The sequence below is a fragment of the Chiloscyllium plagiosum genome, unplaced genomic scaffold (assembly GCF_037043375.1).
Source record: "Chiloscyllium plagiosum isolate Xiang-an unplaced genomic scaffold, Cpla_swu_hap1 HiC_scaffold_5, whole genome shotgun sequence".
Lineage (NCBI taxonomy): Eukaryota > Metazoa > Chordata > Chondrichthyes > Orectolobiformes > Hemiscylliidae > Chiloscyllium > Chiloscyllium plagiosum.
The window spans coordinates 28,490,959-28,510,432 of record NW_028270143.1 but is presented as its reverse complement, the minus strand read 5'-3'; the positions used below and the strand labels follow the sequence as shown (position 1 = coordinate 28,510,432).

The 19,474-nt window shown below is 42.7% G+C and overlaps 1 protein-coding gene across 4 annotated transcripts in view; it reads right to left on the bottom strand.

Annotated features, from left to right (window-relative positions):
* The window catches only part of cdk6 (cyclin dependent kinase 6), a 240,870-nt gene that overhangs the window by 112,874 nt on the left and 108,522 nt on the right, over nt 1–19,474 (bottom strand). For all 4 annotated transcript variants that reach the window (XM_043689700.2, XM_043689697.2, XM_043689699.2 and 1 more), the window contains one exon: nt 7,628–7,795. In XM_043689700.2, the coding sequence (XP_043545635.2) occupies nt 7,628–7,795 (168 nt within the window). The remainder of the gene's footprint in view (nt 1–7,627; nt 7,796–19,474) is intronic.

The window sequence follows — 19,474 nt, the reverse complement described above, 5'->3', positions numbered from 1 at the left end:
GCAGTAACATGTGAATAAGGAAAGTAAGAAGATTCTTTCAACAGATCTAGTGATAGGGACCTTTTTTCTCAGACTGGGTGCTTAGTATCTGCCTTTAGCATCAAGTACATAATGAAGTGTGTCTTCAAGTTGCTTTTGCTTTTGACTAGCCAGCTAAATTTGCTATTGGTTGCCAATTATTAGTTTAACAATTTTAAAAATACATTTGCAATACTCAAGTAATAACTTGTGAAAAAGAGGTGTGTTTTTTGTGACTATTTGCAAGGATGTAGCAAACTTAATTCACAATTTTAATATTAATTGTACTATCACTAAACATACAAAGTCAAAATGAAACAATGCTGTTAATAATTGTCACCAGAATGTCCTCAATGTATTCTTGGCTCGAACCAACTTTGACCTGTTGAAATGATATGAAGTGGAGTCTGTACTTTCAGGCTCTAATTCTTTCAACAGACACAAATGAGAGTTTTTCAGCTTTTATTGACTTTTTTTTGTTTTTTTTCATGCAAGATTGGCATTGCTGGCAAGATGAAAATTTACTGCCTATCTCTTACTAACCTTAACTGATTGGCTTGCGAGACCCACTTTGGAAGGTAGTTGAGAGTCAATTGCATCGACATGTGCCAGGAGTCACATATAAGCCAGACCGGATAAGCTTGGCAGAGTCAAAAGGACACAAGTGAACTAATTTTTTTAAAAGGACAAGCTGTAAGTTGCATTGTCACTTAAAATACCAGCTTTTCATTCCAGACTTAATAAACCAAATTTAAATTTCCCAGCTTCTCTGATGAAATATAAATATATATTTTTGGATTATTAGTGTTGGATTTTACTTTATCAGTCCAACAACAGCATTAATATAGAAACTTCTTTTCATGAAGGAGAATAAACTACAGGAATGGCATATGTTCAAACTCCTTCCTTTTTACATGTACAGGGCAACCTCGATTATCTGAATGACACAAGCAGGGAGCATTTTATTTGGATAATCAAATATTCGGATAACACAGTTTACCCAAGCATTGGGACCTTGAGAACTTATTCGGATAATCGATGTTCAGATAATCGAGGTTGTACTGCAATGCACAAAATAATTAGATATTTTACATTTATTAAAATTAAAGCTATTTTTCGGGCCTCATGAACATCAGCCATTTTGGAATTGGTTCCTTTTGCAATTAAATGGTAAATCAAAGAGGATGCAGTGGTAGTTTGGCGCACTGACCTCTACACCACTGAAGACAGGCACAAACTTGAAGACACCTCCACGTACCGCCCCCTCGACAATGACCTCATCCCCCGTCTCCAAACCATCATTTCCCAGACCATACACAACCTCATCACCTCAGGGGGATCTCCCAACCACAGCTTCCAACCTTGTAGTTCGGAAACCCCGCACCACCAGATTCTTCCTCCTACCCAAGATCCACAAGCCCGACTACCCCAGCCGACCGATCATCTCAGCCTGCTCCTGCCCCACCGAATTCATCTCCATCTACCTCGATACTGTCCTATCCCCCTCTGGTCCAGGAACTCCCCACATACGTTCGGGACACTACCCATGCCCTCCCCCCTCCTCAAAGACTTCAGTTTCCCTGGCACCCAATGCCTCATTTTCACCATGGACATCCAGTCCCTCTACGCCTCCACCATGACCAAGGCCTCCAAGCCCTCAGTTTCTTCCTTTCCCGATGATACACATTCATTTGGCTGAACTGGTCCTCACCCTTAATTTCTTCTTTGAATCCTCCCACTTCCTCCAGACGAAAGGGCATCTGCTTGGCCCCTAGCTATGCTGGTCTCTGTCAGCTACGTAGAACAGTCCATCTTCCGTAGTTACACCGGCACCACTCACCATCTTTTCCTCCGCTACATTGATGACTGCATCAGTGCCACCTCATGCTCCCACGAGGTGGCTGAACAGTTCATCAACTTCACCAACACATTCTACCCCAACCTTAAATTTACCTAGAACCATCTCTGACACCTCCCTCCCCTTCCTGGACCTCTCCATCACCATCAATGATGACCGACTCAACACTTTTTTTTACAACCACCGACTCCCACAGCTACCTGGATTACACCTCCTACCATCCTACCTCCTGCAAAAATGCTATCCTGTATTCCCAATTCCTCCACCTCATCGGCTCCCAAGATCATCAGTTCCACCACAGAACAAAACAGATGGCCTCCTTCTTTAAAGACTGAAATTTCCCCTCCCACTTGTTGATGATGCCCTCCAATGCATCTCATCCATGTCCTGCACCTCTGCCCTTGAACCCCACCCCTCCAACTGCGAGGACAGAACCCCCCTGATCCTCACCTTCCATCCCCCCCCACCTACGCATAAATCGCATCATCCGCTGATATTTCTGCCACATATAAATGGGCCCCACCACCAGGGATGTATTTCCCTTCCCATCCCTTTCCGCTCTCTGCAAAGATTCCGTCCGCGACTACCTGGTCAGGTCCATGCCCTCTAACAATCCAGCCTCCCCCTCCTGGTACCTTCCCCTGCCATCATAGGAATTGCAAAACCTGCACCCACACCTCCCCCCTCACCTCTGTCGAAGGCCCCAAAGGAGGCTTCCACAGCCAAAGATTCACCTGCACTTCCACAAATATCATGTATTGTATCCGTTGTGCCCAAGGCAGTCTCCTCTACACTGGGGAGACTGGACGCCTCCTTACAGAGTACTTTAGGGAACATCTCCAGGACACCCGCACCAATCAACCCCACTGCCCCGTCGAATATGTCAACTCCCCCTCCCACTCTGCTGAGGACATGCAGGTCCTGGGCCTCCTCCATTGCCACTCCCTCACCACCTGACGCCTGGAGGAAGAACGCCTTATCTTCCGCCTCGGGACCCTTCACCCCATGGCATCAATGTGGACTTCACCAGTTTCCTCATTTCCCCTCCCCCCACCTCAGCACCGTCCACATGACATGAGCCACCTGTCCATAAGACCATAAGACATAGGAGTGGAAGGAAGGCCATTCGGCCCATCGAGTCCACTCCGCCATTCAATCATGGCTGATGCGCATTTCAGCTCCACTTACCAGCGTTCTCCCCGTAGCCCTTAATTCCTCTAGACAACAAGAATCTATCAATCTCAGCCTTGAAGACATTTAGCGTCCCGGCTTCCACTGCACTCCGTGGCAATGAATTCCACAGGCCCACCACTCTCTGGCTGAAGAAATGTCTCCGCATTTCTGTTCTGAAATGACCCCCTCTAATTCTAAGGCTGTGTCCACGGGTCCTAGTCTCCTCGTTTAACGGAAACAATTTCCTAGCATCCACCCTTTCCAAGCCATGTATTATTTTGTACATCTCTATTAAGTCACCCCTTAATCTTCTAAACTCCAACGAATACAATCCCAGTATCCTCAGCCGTTCCTCATATGTTAGACCTGTCATTCCAGGGATCATCCGTGTGAATCTCCGCTGGACACGTTCCAGTGCCAGTATGTCCTTCCTGAGGTGTGGGGACCAAAACTGGACACAGTACTCCAAATGGGGCCTAACCAGAGCTTTATAAAGTCTTAGTAGTACATCTCTGCTTTTATATTCCAACCCTCTTGAGATAAGAGACAACATTGCATTCGCTTTCTTAATTACGGACTCAACCTGCATGTTTAACTTTAGAGAATCCTCGACTAGCACTCCCAGATCCCTTTCTGCTTTGGCTTTATTAATTTTCTCACCATTTAGAAAGTAGTTTATGCTTTTATTCTTTTTGCCAAAATGCAAGACCTCGCACTTGCTCACGTTAAATTCCATCAGCCATTTCCTGGACCACTCTCCCAACCTGTCTAGATCCTTCTGTAGCCTCCCCACTTCCTCAGTACTACCTGCCTGTCCACCTAACTTCGTATCATTGGCAAACTTCGCTAGAATGCCCCCGGTTCCCTCATCCAAATCATTAATATATAATGCGAACAGCTGTGACCCCAGCACCGAACCCTGCGGGACACCGCTCGTCACCGGCTACCATTCTGAAAAAGAACCTTTTATCCCAACTCTCTGCCTTCTGTTAGACAGCCAATCCTCAATCCATCCCAGCAGCTCACCTCGAACACCATGGGCCCTCACCTTGCTCAGCAGCCTCCCGTGTGGCACCTTATCAAAGGCCTTTTGAAAGTCTAGATAGACCACATCCACTGGGTTTCCCTGGTCTAACCTACTTGTTACCTCTTCAAAAAATTCCAACAGGTTTGTCAGGCATGACCTCCCTTTACTAAATCCATGTTGACTTGTTCTAATCAGACTCTGCTCTTCCAAGAATTTAGAAACCTCATCCTTAATGATGGATTCTAGAATTTTACCAACAACCGATTTGTCAATCTTCCTTCCCACCTATCTGCTTCACCCTCCGTCCAAACTATCACCTTTACCCCCACCTCCATCCACCTGTTGCACTCTCAGCTACCTTCTCCCCAGCCCCACCCCCTTCCCATTTATCTCTCTAGCTCCGCAGCTCCCAGCCTCATTCCTGGTGAAGGGTTCCTGCCCGGAACGTTGATTTTCCTGCTCCTCGGATGCTGCATGACATGCTGTGCTTTACCAGCAGCACACACTCTCGACTCTGATCTCCAGCATCTGCAGTCCTCACTTTCTCCTAGTAAATCATGTCTACACCCAGGAATGAATCCTTTGCTTTAAAAGGGACTTGTAACTTTGAAAGATCTGGAAGTTTAGATTACTAAAGATTAGATTACATTACAATGTGGAAACAGGCCCTTCGGCCCAACAAGTCCACACTGACCCACCGAAGCGCAAACCACCCATACCCCTACATTTACCCCTTACCTAACACTACGGGCAATTTAGCATGGCCAATTCACCTGACCCTGCACATCTTTGGACTGTGGGAGGAAACCGGAGCACCCGGAGGAAACCCACGCAGACACGGGGAGAACGTGCAAACTCCACACAGTCAGTCGCCTGAGTCGGGAATTGAACCCGGGTCTCTGGCGCTGTGAAGCAACAGTGCTAACCACTGTGCCACCGTGCCGCCCACAAAATGATGTTGAGCTTCTTCAGTGTTTTTGGAGCCTATCTTATCCAAGCAAGTGTGGAATAGCACATCACACTCTTGATTTGTGCCTTGTAGATAGTGAACATGCAGAGTCAGGATGTGTGTTGGTCACTTTAGAATACCCAACTTGAAAATCATTGGCCCTCGGACGCAATTATGAGGGCCCAGTTATTTGGGATCAGAAAAAAAAACAACTTTGGCCCATGGTTCTAGCTGTAATTGGAATTACTTGATCTATTATAGAACATAAAAAGTTTCTCTCCATAACTATTAGACATTTAAGTCGGATATCTCCATTAAAATCAGTAAATTAATTTGCGATATTAAGATTAAAATTTGTTCTTTTCTCAGCAGTGATTCCTGTTTGGTCAACATGCAGTCTTTTATGGAGCAAGTCACAGGAAAACAATGAATTTCATAGTTTTTTTTTAGATTAGATTAAATTACTTTACAGTGTGGAAACAGGCCCTTCGGCCCAACAAGTCCACACCGACCCACCGAAGCGCAAACCACCCATACCCCTACATTTACCCCTTACCTAACACTACGGACAATTTAACATGGCCAATTCACCTAACCTGCACATCTTTGGACTGTGGGAGGAAACCCACAGGTCAATAAGACCCAAGGTTTATTAAATGCTCTAATTTTTGCAATACACCACCGCAAGGAGTTCCTCATAATTGCGTCCGAGGGCCAATGATTTTCAAATTGGGTATTCTAAAGTGACCAACACACATCCTGACTCTGCATGTTCACTATCTACAAGGCACAAATCAAGAGTGTGATGTGCTATTCCACACTTGCTTGGATAAGATAGGCTCCAAAAACACTGAAGAAGCTCAACACCATTTTAAACAGAACAGCCTGCTTGACTGATATCTAACAAAAGGATGACTGTTGTGATTGTCTACAGGACATCTCTACAGGAATCCAAGGTAGTGCTCCATACCCAACCATCTTCAGCTGCTTCATCAGTATGACCATATCTTCTTCAATAAGATGGTTGCACAATGATCTGCATTATGCACCACTCCTCAGATTCTGAAAGCGTCCACATCCAAATGCAGCAAGACCTAGAAAACAACCGGGTTTGAACTGACGTGTGGCAAGTAATAGATATCAGATAACTGGAAGGCAATGACTGTCTCCAATAAGTACGAATCAAACTATTGCCCCTTGACATTCAACATCATTGAAAATAATTCAAGGATTTATATCACTGAATTCCCCGCTATCAAAATCCTGCAGGCTTACCATTGACTAAAACCTGAATTGGACCAGCCATGTAAATGCTGTGGCTACAAGGGCGAGTCAGAATCTAGGAATCCTGCAGCAGGTAACTCTACTGCTGACTCTCCAAAGCCTGTCCAGCACCTACAATGCTCAAATCAAGAGTATGATGAAATATTCCCACTTGCCTGGATGAATGCAGCTCCAATACCACTTAAGAAACTTGACACCATCTAGGACAAAGCAACCTGGTTGACTGGCACCCCACATACACAAACATTCACTGCCTCCATGACTGACACTCGGTAGCCACAGTGTGTACCACAAACAAGATGCAAAGCACTTTATATATTTTTACACAGCACCTTTCAAACATATGACAATTAGCATCTAGAAGGACAAGGACAGCAGATACATGGCAACATCACCACCTGCACGTTTGTTTTCAAGCCACTCACCATCATGACTTGGAAATACATTGACATTGACCCACTGACACAAACAAAGTCATTGACTTTCCTCCCTAATAGCATTGTGTATCTATGTCCTTTTTACGGGCTGTAGTATTTAATAAAGGCAAACAACTTTCACCTTTCCATGACAATTAGGGATCAGCTATAAATCTTGCACTAGCCAGTGATGTCCACAACCCCTCAATGAGCTAATAAAAGAAAATTAGTGAGGAGTCACAAATGCTACCTTAACTGGCAGCGCATATATCCTGCATAAGTGAGTAAGTGTTTCCAATTTTGTTTAAAAAATTAATCTAAAAAGCATTTGATAGAATGCACTAAACTGGTGATAACATCATCCACAGTGTTCATAAGTAGTATTTACCAGTGAAGCAATACAGTGAATGAAATACTAAACACAGGGAACTAATGTTGGACAAAACATTTTCATGTTGTTTCAAAGAATAAGAAATATCACTGAATAGTTGAAATATTCACAATTTCATAAGAAACTTTTAGCAGTGAACATTACAAATTGTGCTCAACATTACATGTCAACTTGGCCTTGGAACTGTTCATCTGTTAGGAATTATAGTTACTTATCCATCAAATTAAGTACAGCCAATCAAGAATAATTGAAAGCCGAGTTGTCTGATGTGAAGACATGGAAATAGTTACAAACAAACTACACTACTTAAAGGGACAAAAATATATAATTACTTTAAAAGCTATGTATGGAGTTTAGTCCCTTTTACTACCTGTTCCAAAAAAGGCCAGTTTGGTCGATCAGAAGGAACAGCACCTTTGTTTCCACTAAAGCCTACTTTCAAGTCATAACATTAACACATTCCATTGGTTGCAAGGTTATATATTCTCATATAAATCATTCAGAAACTTACCACTGAGGTAAGTGCCATCTGAAAACTATAGATGCGTGCCAAGCCAAAATCAGCCAGCTTGATTTGGCCATTGCTGGTTACAAGTATGTTTTGGGGCTTCAAGTCTCGATGAACCACACGATGTGAATGAAGAAAGTCTAGTCCACGAAGCAGCTGGAACATCATATCCTATGTAAAAGGAAAGGAAAAATGGGACATTAGAATTTTTAACAAATCCTACCCATGGCACAGGTTTGATTTAGAAAATTCAAATAATGTATAGTTTAAATATGTTGAATGTTGTTCTTTCTCGCTGTAAAAGATAAATCTCACTTTTGGTACTCACTTTCAGTAACTTGAGAGTTCTTCACTTCAGCAAAGTGCACTTTACTGCATTGTAATGAGTGTGATAAAAGTCAATGTATGCCTCAAATTATGAATATTTATGTCATAATTGATATGCGTCCAAACTGGCGAGTGGTATCCCCTCAGGGATTTGTTCTGTGGCCTCAGTCTTTCACTATATTTCTAAATTACTTGGAATAGGGAATAGTGAGTCATGTATCTACTGACAACACAAGGATAATACAGGAAATAGTGGTGAAGGGAGTGAAAAATTGCAAAGGATTAGTGATGCATTAAGTGAGTGGGCAAATTGTGCTGATGATGATCAATGTGAGAAAATATGAAAATCCATTTTGGCTCTAAGATAGACAGGTCACACTGGTTATTCAGCATTGAGAAGCTAGTAACTGCAGATCAGCAGGATTTCAGGATCCTGCTTGGAAAAGAATGGCAGGGGCTTTGGTAGTTGAGGATTCAATTGTAAGGGGAACAGAAAGATGTTGCTGTGGCTGTAAATAAGACTCAAGGATGGTATGCTGCCTCCCTGGTGCCAGGGTCAAGGAGGTCACTAAACAGCAGCAGCAGGGCATAGGTAGAAAAAGAAATGAGGTCCTGCGGGCAGAAATTAGGGAGCTTGGAAGTAGATTAAAGAACAGGAGCCATGCGTAATCTTTGAATTATTTGTGGCATCATGTGAGAGTGAGTACAGAAATAGGAGGTTAGTCCAATGAATGTGTGGATGGAGAGATAGTGCAGGAGGGAGATCTTTAGATTTCTGCGACATTTGGAACCATTTGGGGGGGGGGGGGGGGGGGGGGGGGGGGGTGATGGGACTCATACAAAGTGAATTGGTTCCACCTGAACCTGAAATGGGACAAGCATCCTTGTGGGGAGGTTTGCTGTGCTGTTGGGGAGAATTTCAACTAAATTGTCAGAAGGTTGGGAACTAGCGAGAGGTTCAGCAGGGAGAATAAACAGCTGAAATTAGAAGAGACAACACAGAAGACAGGTATTATAGGCCAGTTAAGGGACAGGGGGGTTTGGCAAGGTTGGGTGGTATTTATTTCAATGCAAGGACTCTGGTGAACAAGGCAGAATGAGGTGAGGGCACAAAGTAAGCTGCAATGAAGAAATAGGAAATTTACAAATGGATGTGGATTAGGTGAGGTGAATGGGCTAAGATTTGACAGATGAAATTTACTATGTTCAAGTGTGAGGTTCTGTGTTTTGGTCGGATGATTAGAGAGGCAAATTATTGCTTAAATGGTGAGAAGCTTTCTGGTGCTTTGGTGCAGAAGGATTTGAGTGTCCTTGTGTATGAATCACTGAAAACTAGTATGCAGGTATAGAAGTTAACTAAGGAGGACGTGTACATTTTGACATTTATTGCTGAAGGGATCGAGTATAAAGATAAGGAGGTATTGTCTCCTGTCTGTTTTAAATCTGCCACTCCTTACACTAAAACTATGACCTCTCACTCTAGAATTCCCCACATGAGGAAGCGTCCTTCCTATATCTACTCCAATACATCTCCAAAACAATTATATCCTTTCTCAAGTAAGGAAACCAAAACCATATGCAATACTTTCGCTCCAGTCTCACTAATGCTTTATACAACTACACAAGTTGACTACAATTATAGGCAAATTTCAGGGAGGTGTAAAAGTAGTAGGGGATTTCAACTTCTCCAACATTAACTGGGTTAGCTATAGTGTGAAAGGCTTAGAGGGAATGGAATTCTTAAGATGCAGCCAGGAGAGCTTTCAAGCTATGGTGTAGAAGGCTCTACAAAAACAGAGTGGCGACAATGGACATAATTTCAGGCAATGAAGCTGAGCAAGTGGGTGAAGTATCAGTGGAGAAGCATTTTGCAGACAGCAATCACAACCCCATTAGATTCAAAATTGTTATGAGAAAAAAAACAAGAATGGGCTGAAATTAAAGTTGCAAACTAGGGTAAGGCAAATTTTAATAAAATCAGATATGATTTGGCCAGAGTGAACTGGAAGTAGACATACTCGGATAAATCTCTCTCAGAACAGTGGGATATATTTAAGATGGAAATAAGGAGAGGACAGGGCCAACATGTTCCAACAAAGAAAAAGAATGGGACCAACACATCCTGTGAACCCTGCATGTCCAGGGATGTACAACATTGGATTGAGAAAAAGGGAGGCTTCTGCCAGATACTGAGGGCTCAAAAAGTAGAAGCAAGAGAGGTGTACAGAATGTGCAATTGGGAACTTAAAAAGGATATTGGAGAGTTAAAATGGGTCATGAAAGGATACTGACAGATAAAATGGAGGAAAATCTTAAGTTGTTCTACAAGTACATTAAGGGTAAAAGGGAGAGTTGGGTCCAGTAAGGACCACAGCAGTAATTTGTGCGTGAAGCCAGAGGACATAGATAAGGTTCTAAATGAATACTTTATGTTGGTGTTCACTAGTGACAGGGACAATAAGGATATAGAAATTATGAAGAATTATAAAGAAATTAGCATAGACAGAGATAAGGTTCTTGAGTAATCTGACAGGCTTAAAGTACATAAAGCTCCAGGGTCAGATAAAACATATCTCAGATTGAGTGAAGCAAGGGAGGGAATTATAGGGGTACTTGCAAATATCTTTAATTTGTTTCTGGTCATGGGAGACATGGAGGGTTGGGGGACAGCCAATATGGCCACTATTCAAGAAGGGAGCAAAGAATAAACCAGGAAACTACAAGCCAGTCTATCAGCCTCAGCGAGGGGATAACGAGTGGAAGCATAGTGAGGGGCAGAATGAATCTGCATTTGGAGAGGCAGGGATTGATCAAGAACAGATAGCGTTGTTTTATTAAGTGTAGGTTATGTTTGACTAACTTGATTGAAGTTTTCGAAGATGTTACCCTGTGCGCAGATAAGGGCAATGCTTTTGATGAAGTCTACTTGGACTTCAGTAAGACATTTGTGAAGGTCCTGCATGAGTGAAGATAAGAGCCATAGGTCTAAAACAAATTGGCAAACTAGATGCATAAATGGCTGAACGGCAGGAAGCAGGTGGTGATGGTTCAGAGCTGTTTTCTTGACTAAAAGACTGTGTCCAGAGGCGCTTACTGTTTGTGGTTTATATAAACTATTTAGATTCAAACTTGGAAAAGTTGCTCATTAAGTTTGTAGATGATACAAAAATTGTGCTAAATTGTGAGGAGGATAGCCCTACAATAATAGGATATAGTTGGGCTGATCAGTGACAAATGGAATTCAATCTGGAGAGATGTCAGGAGATGCATTTGGGCAGGACAAAAGGCAAGGGAAGAAATGAAGAATGATAGATCCTGGAAAGCATCGAGGATCAGAAGGATCATTGTATGCATGCTCACTGGTTCCTTAAGGTATCAAGACAAATAGATAAAGTGGTTAAGAACTCATATGGTGTATTTGCCTTTTATTTGCCAAGACATGGAGTTTAAGGACAGGGAAGTTCTGCTGGAACAGTGTAAAATGTTGATTTGTCCACAGCCTAGAGTATTGTGTGTAGTTCTGAAATCCACATTATAGGAGGAATGTGACTGCATTGCAGAAGGCACAGAGGATAACTATCACGCATGGAGAGATTGGGCAGACTGGGGTTGGTTTTCATGGAGCAGAAGAAACTGAGCAAGGATATGACTGAGGTGTACAAAATTAATAGGGGCATAGATCGGGTAGACAGGAAGAGACTTTTCCCTTGATGGACAGATCAATGACTGGGAGCACAGATTTAAGGGTCAGAAGGTTTAGAGATGTGAAGAAAAACCTTTTCACCCAGAGGGCGGTGGGAATCTGGAACTCACGACCTCCAGGAGTGACAAACCAAAACCCTCATATTCAAGCCTCAAGTAGTCCTACAAGGTGCACTTGCAATACCAAGACATGCAATGCTTTGGGGCAAATACTGGAAGTTGAGATTATAATAGGTGATCATTTTTGATTGGCATGGATGTGATGGGCCAAAAGGCTTTTATTCTATGCTATTGGCCTCCACAATTCTATGCACATTACTTCATATCTCTTCATTCTATAAGTACAAAAATGTATAAATTGAAGTCTTGCATATGTTTAGCAACTGAGCATCCAAAATTGCTTGTTGTACCTGCAAGCTAATTTCCAATGTTCCTAATAGAACACAAAAAGTCCCTCTCAAAATCAACATTTAAATGTTCCATGTCTTTTAAAAAATATTTTTGCTTCACCTCACTTCACCTGTCCACATCTTTTTGCAGCCTCTTTGCATTTTCCTCACAACTTACATTTCCACTTAACTTTGTATCATCAGCAAACTTCGATCCATTACTCTATTTATTTGCCAAGTCATTGATATAGATTACAAACGGAGGCCCCAGCATTCACCTTTGTGGGACTCCACTACTTAGTCATATCCTGCCAACATGAAATACCTCAAAGCCCTACTGTTGCCTGTTCTTTAAATCAATCTCCACCCATACTCATTTCTTTCCCTCAACCTCTAAGAGTCCTCATCATGCACATCAAACATTTTCGTTATGGCCTATCAATCAGTACAAAAGTAATTCAAAAGCTACATGGAATGTTGGTGAGAGGTCTGAATTATAGTTGAGTCTGATTACAGATGAGTGGAAGTTCTGATCAGCCCTATGAATTCTCTTCTTGGAAGAGTGTTCAGTTCTGGGCACCATAAATCAAAAAAGATACAGTGACCTTGGAGGAGTGTAGTGAACATCCAACAGAATACAGTTTGGTCCTGTCATTCATACAGGACATTTCATTCCAGGAAAAAAACTCAATTGGTGACTTCTACAAATGAGCAACCATAGTGGACTGCAATGTGTCATATGGACGATGTGCACTTCCTACTTTAGGAAGCTTTTCTCCTTTAATACCAATGATAATTGATGTTTGTGTTTATAATGGTTGTAGGGCAGACAGCAAGATAAGAGAATTCACAAACAGCATAGAGGAATAGGAGACTGGATTGTAATACTAGGGTCAAAAGGGTTCATTTCGAGAAATGACATAGACCAAGTTTGAATCTCTTAATCAGGTTAAGGTGTTTAAGATGGAGTTGATAAGACAGGTATATTTGTAAAGTCCAGGATAAGGGGTGTAACCATAAAATTAGATCCAGGCCATTCAAGGCTTCAATTGGAAAACACTTCAGTGTCTGAGGATATCACAAGTAATACATTGTGTAATCATAAGCAAACACCCCTCCTTTTAATCTTATGATGGAGGGAAGGTCATTAATGAACAGCTGAAGACGGTTGGGCTTAAGACACTACACTGAGGAACACTCGCAGCTATGTCCTGTGGCTCAGATGACCGATCTCCAACATCTATCTTTGTTTGTACTAGAAAAAACTCCAGCCAGAGGAAAGTCTTCTCCATGATTTGCACAGATGCCATTTTATGAGGGGTCCTTGAAGCCACACAACTGTCAAATGCTGTTAAGGGCATTCATTTGCATCTTGAGAATTCAGTTCTTTTATCTATGTTGGGAGCAAGGTTGTAAGGAAATATAAATCTCAGTGCGTCTGGCAGAACCCATAATGAGCATCGGCAAGGCAGTTATTTTTGAGTTAAGTGCTGCTGATTGCTGATTTGGATTTACCCTGCATTTTCTGCACAACATAGGCAGTTTTCCACATTATTAGGTAGATGCCAGTGTTGTAAATGTACTGAAACAGCTTACTTCTGTCATGGCTAGTTTTGGAGCAGAAGTCTTCAGTACTGTTTTTGGAATGTTGACAGAGTCCATTCAGTTTTCAGTATCCAGTGCCTTCACTGGATATCACGCAGAGTAAATCAAATTGAATGGAAGAGATAGATAATCCACTCAGCACATCAGGCTGAAGATGACTATAAAAAGATAAGGCTAAAGAATTTGTAAAGTTGGACATTCCCAACCATTGATGATGGCAACATTTGTGAAACTTCCTCCTCCAGTGAGTTGTTTCATTATTCATCACCTTCACAACTGGATGTGGCAGAACTCCACAGCTCAGATCTGATCCATTGGGGTTGTTGAATCTCTTAGCTCTGTCCATCACTTGCTTATTTTGTTTGGCACATTAATCCTATTTTGGTTGATACTATAGCTTTTACCACCCACTTTGGGCTGCATTCACAAGCAAACTGACTGCGAGAAGACACCGTCCTGATAAGCCGTGGGCCACCACTGGCTTCACACAGTCTCTGGGTTAAGCCTCGATCAGGAGGACTTGGCTCTATGGCATTGTCAGAGATCAGTCTTCTATATGCCACATCTTCTGCGCCCATCAGGTGAGCAGGGATTTGGCATTGGCTTTTCCCTCTTCACTCAGTTAGTAGGGGAATCTTAGTTTCTTTTCCTCCACTTAGTAATGTGCTTAAATTCAGCAGGTTGTCACGTCTGATCGGAGGTTGTAGGCAGAAAAGGGTAGTGAGGCTGCACCATTGACACACCCCACTCACTTGATCGGTTACAGTATCTCAAGGCTGATGGACTACAGCATCCAATATTGCATGCCTCATGTCAATCTCATGCACCTCACCCTCATAAATGATTAACCTCTGCTCACTCAAGGACCTCCCCACCTCTTCTGCTTGGGTATTACCACTAATTGCTAAATGGCAGACTTCGAATTTTCATTATGAGGAAAATACTTGACTTGGCTGGAGGAGGAGCATGGATTGGGAAGACTTCTATGTTCTACATGGCGAAAGTGAGGACTGCAGATGCTGGAAATTAGAGTCGAGAGTGGTGCAGGAAAAGCACAATGGGTCAGGCAGCATCCGAGGTGCAGGAGAATCGATGATTCGGGCAAAAGCCCATCAGGAAAAGCCCTGAAATGTCGATTCTCCTGCTTCTTGGATGCTGCCTGACCTGCTGTGCTTTTCCAGAATCACACTCTCGATTCTATGTCCTATATACCCAGTAAGCTTTATTAAACTGTGCTGCGCTGCTAATGTGTTACCACCAGTGGTTGCTCATTATTCATCAGCAGAACGTTTTATCCCTCTAAGACTACTAATTCCTTCTCTTCTGTTATGCAGGCACTTGCAGCACCCAGAAAATCCCCTTAAAGAGGCCACGGCTAGGGACCCGCAGTTCCACCTCCTCCTGTGAGATGGAAGCCATTGAACATGGAGGATGCACTGGAAAGCCTTTCACCTGCACCCTCCCCAGCTCAGAGCTTTTCACTTCAGTGGTTTCTCTTTCTAGACCCAGGAGCACAATCTGGTGAACACATCAGTTGTTTAAGGAAGAAACATCTCAGGTCTCTGGCACACAAACGGCAGCTGGGCATCATTCAGAAGATGATACCATCATCTCATTTCATCAAAATGCACAGATTGGCACAGAACATCAAACTGGTTTGATAGAGGCATTCAGTAAAATGAATGAAAGGATGGAGATCTTCTTTAATTTATCAGTACAGGGTAGCACTGGCATGATCTATCTGGTTATCTCTATGGACAAATTGGCAACTGCAACAGAGACCCAGGACCAGCACACTGGGTGCCCATCAAATATACACATGTGCATGGATTTCATCACTCTAATCATTAATGTTCAGCATCAATGGCAAGGACATTGTGGGACGGGGGAGCTGGATCTCACTTCAGGTTCTTCCTCTCAGGGAGAGGGGATGGTGCCAGCTTATACAGAAAAGATACAGGAGTCAGACCAGGACCGACAGAAGATGCTTCTTGGGTAACACAGAAGTTACTGGCTCTTCCATCTTCCACCTGCCTGTGATCTCTCAGTCTGAAGAAGTTCAAGCTGGGAGGGTGAGCTTGCATCTGGGTAGAGGGGCTCTTAAGAGGTAAGAGCATTCTAGGCACAAAGGCACCAGGAGATGGCCACTCAAGTCTTTCAAGCCAACAGGGCTAACTAGAGAGCAGACTAGCTCAATTCCAGCTGTAGTTATCGTGGGAGGCAAAGAAAGAAACTAACTTACTGACGGCCCAGAGATGGTATGGGTGAAACTTAATTGTACCAAAAATGTCACTGTATGTTCACCTGCATTTTTAAAACGTATGCTGTAGTATAATTTTCAGTATTCAGACCTGGTTAGGTTATACACGAGAAATGAGCAGCCCTTTCAGAACAAGCTGAGGATGAAAGAAGCTGTAATTTCCATGCATTGCTCATCTCTCATAAGCAACCACCTGTAAATAGTCTCAGACATCAGGAATTCTTGAACCATGATTGCAGTCAAATGTTAGGTCATAAGACAAATGAGCAGAGGTAGGCCATTCAGCCCACTGAGTCTGCTTTGTCAGTCAATGTGATTATGGCTGATCTGTTAATTCTCAACTCCACTTTCTTGCCTTTTTCCTATAACCCTTGATTCCCTTACTGTTTGGAAATCTATTTCACCTTTGAATATATTAATAACCCAGCTTCTGTGGTAAGAAATTTCACAGTTTACCACCCTTTGAGAGTAGAAATTCCCCCTCAACTCTATTTTAAATGTGAAACCCCTTATTCTGAGATTATGTCCTCTAGTCCTCGGCTCTCCCACAAGGGGAGACAATCTTTCTGCATCTAACCCAAAAGGTCCCCTAAGAATTTAGTACGTTCCAATAAGGTCACTTTTCTAAACGCCAATGAGCCCAGGCCCAAACTCCTCACCTTTCTCCTGTTAAGGCTGTCCCTCCACGTCCAGGATCAATCTTTTGAACGTTCTCTGGACTGCCTCCAATGCCAACATAACTTTCCTGAGATAACAGTTCCAGAACTGTTCACAGAATTCCAGCTGTTGTCTGACTAGTGTGTTGCACTTTAATGTGAATAACATTGAGTCTACACGTCCATGTGAATGGATTGCACCAAACGCTGGCCTGTGCACGTCATCGCACAGTTTGGGGGTGAGAGCATGGAATCAGTGATGATTCCACTTATCTCTGCTGGGAAAGCATATGAACATTTCGCAGGAAGGCATTGCGAATCAAAGCTGGAGATACACAATGGGTAGGTCACATACCCACATTGACTCATAGTAACTGATCTGCCAAGAAAAGCCACTCAAAGCCCTGCCTCTCCCAGGATCAACGCTGACCCACTTGATGTCAAAGATTTCAAGACAACTTAACAATTTTAGTGAATTCTGCAACATTTAAGGGTATCAACGATAGAGAGATCAAAAAGAAATTCCTGTTAACCTGCCAACTAAGAGTCATCAATGCAGAGCAATCTGGCATATCATGACAGAAGCCTTCAAATCTACCTAACCTTAAGAGTCATGTATTGTTAGTGCACTCTCTCACAGACTACTGCTTTATCCAAATTGGATGGAGTAAGTTACTGTTTTCTATTTGGGTTCTTCCAAGAGACATTTATTGAGCAACACGAAAGGTCAAGGACTGCAAAAGTAGTGAGAGTTGCCTGCTGAATTATAACAGAATCTTAAACAATTAAACAAAATCTAAACCCTGCTCATCCACTAAGTAAGTGGATTTTACTTAGCTTCATCTTCAGAGGTTGCAGCCCATTCTCCATTTTCATTTGCATACAGGACATTCCTCGTTGTCGCCACAATGATGCAGTACACCCTTTTGGGGCGACATGGCAATATCCCATTGGAGAACCTTATGGTAAGGAGGCCTGTGGTTTAATCCACAAGACATGGGTTGTGAATTGGCACCTGCACTGTCTTTCAGCTCAATGAAGAAAATGACATTGCAGTCTGTAGACGTGCCGTCCAATCGTTCTCCTTTACATCCTGATCCTTCTGCATTTGGGAGATTGTGCAGCAGCTAATAGAGGGTAATTTGTAGCAGCTAATTTGTGCTGGGCTTGCAGAAGTACTACTAAACACTGTCTCCTTTTACACTATCTTTGTAGTGGCAGCAAAATCACCAGGACTCCAGTCATGGTGATTTCCATGCAAGATCTGTGAGCAGATAATCTGTGGGGAATGTCCAAAAGATAACACCATTTAATTGAAGGAACTCGCATCCATAATAATGAAGCCTCATGATCTGCCCTCAGTGTGGGAAGTTGTCATACCTCAGCAACTGATCGAAGCATGTTACCTTATTCAAACGCACACTGCATAGCCAAAACATTTCCGTGTTACACAGAGGGAGTAAAATTCTGATAGTAAGCTACTGTGATAGCTTCTCCAAAAGAAAATATACTCTTCTACATCACAGATCGTATCCAAATATATTTAAAGTACAGTGCGCAAATGTAGCAGTTATGTAGCATTGCCTTCCAATGCTAGCTCTAGAATATGCTGCTTAGGAAATGGAAACTTCAGGCACCTCTTAAGTACCTTGTCTGATTACATTTGCTTAGCTGACATAATGAGGAGGCAACTAATGCACATACTACAGTGATCACAATTGCTCAAGACCATATATTTAATGTGCATTCTTGGACAATGCATGACCTACTGATAAAGTGCAATCTGAAGCCAAATGGGTAGCAATACTTAACCAGCAGTGCCATGATTACTGCAACTGTTCCTAGCAGGGTCTTAAATTCCACAAGTTTTACTGCTCCCTGAAGAAACAGAAAACAGTAATTTACTGCATCCACTCTGGACGCAGCATCAGCCAATTGTGTAGTTATTGTGCAGTTCATTGTGTAAACTGCTGAGACATGCTGCAGTGCAAAGACAAAGCAGCACGGTGCCACAGAGACACACATCCATCTCATGGTCTGTTCAGTGCTCCCCGACACGACAAGCTATCTTCCGCTCCTTCTGAGCTAAAATGCAACACTACAGCATAATAGTCTGCAACAGAGCACTGAAGACCCTGTGCACTAAGAAAGCAACTCAAGCCACATACAGACCAACAGCCCCTAAGTCAGTGAGTTTGACCTAAGAAAGCTATATGAAGTAGCTCAAATAAGCTCAAAGGGACTGAATGCTAAGAGAGCAAACTTGGAGCCACAAGGTGCATCCTGTTCTGATGCACAAGCAACCTTACAGAACCATAGTATCCTTGAGATTCAATGTAAAGTGTTTAAGGCTAAAGTGGTGAGAAAGTTGCTCTGAGAGCAGACGTGGTGAGGATGGCTGTTTGCCGATGTTGGCTTGCATGAATGAGGGGTTAAGCAGGATTGCAGCAGAGATGTTGTTGCTTAGAAACCATTGCATAATAGCCAGGACAGCATTCAGTGAGCTGCAGCTGCCCATACCCACTCTGATTTACAGGTTGAAAATTTTGCACTGTTTAGTTTCTCTGGGAAGGAGAGGAGAATTAGAAGTGGTAGGTAAATAAGGCAAATTGGGCTTCAATAAGATGCACTGGAAATAAGAGTCATGCCTAGATGGCAAGATTCTGACCATTTAAAGCACAAGAGATAACTTGCAAAACTATTTCTCAGTGTCACAATTCTGATTTCTTAGTCGTCTCCATATTTTTCAGCTTTCTTGCCATTGCTCACACCACAACTGCCAAAGATGATTTCACATACAGTTTCAATTCAGAAGGGTATCTGACACAGAGGGGTAATTGCCTACTGCCTTCATACTTCTAGATGTTAGAGACTGCAAATTTGTAAGTACTGTTGAAGAAGCCTTACTGAA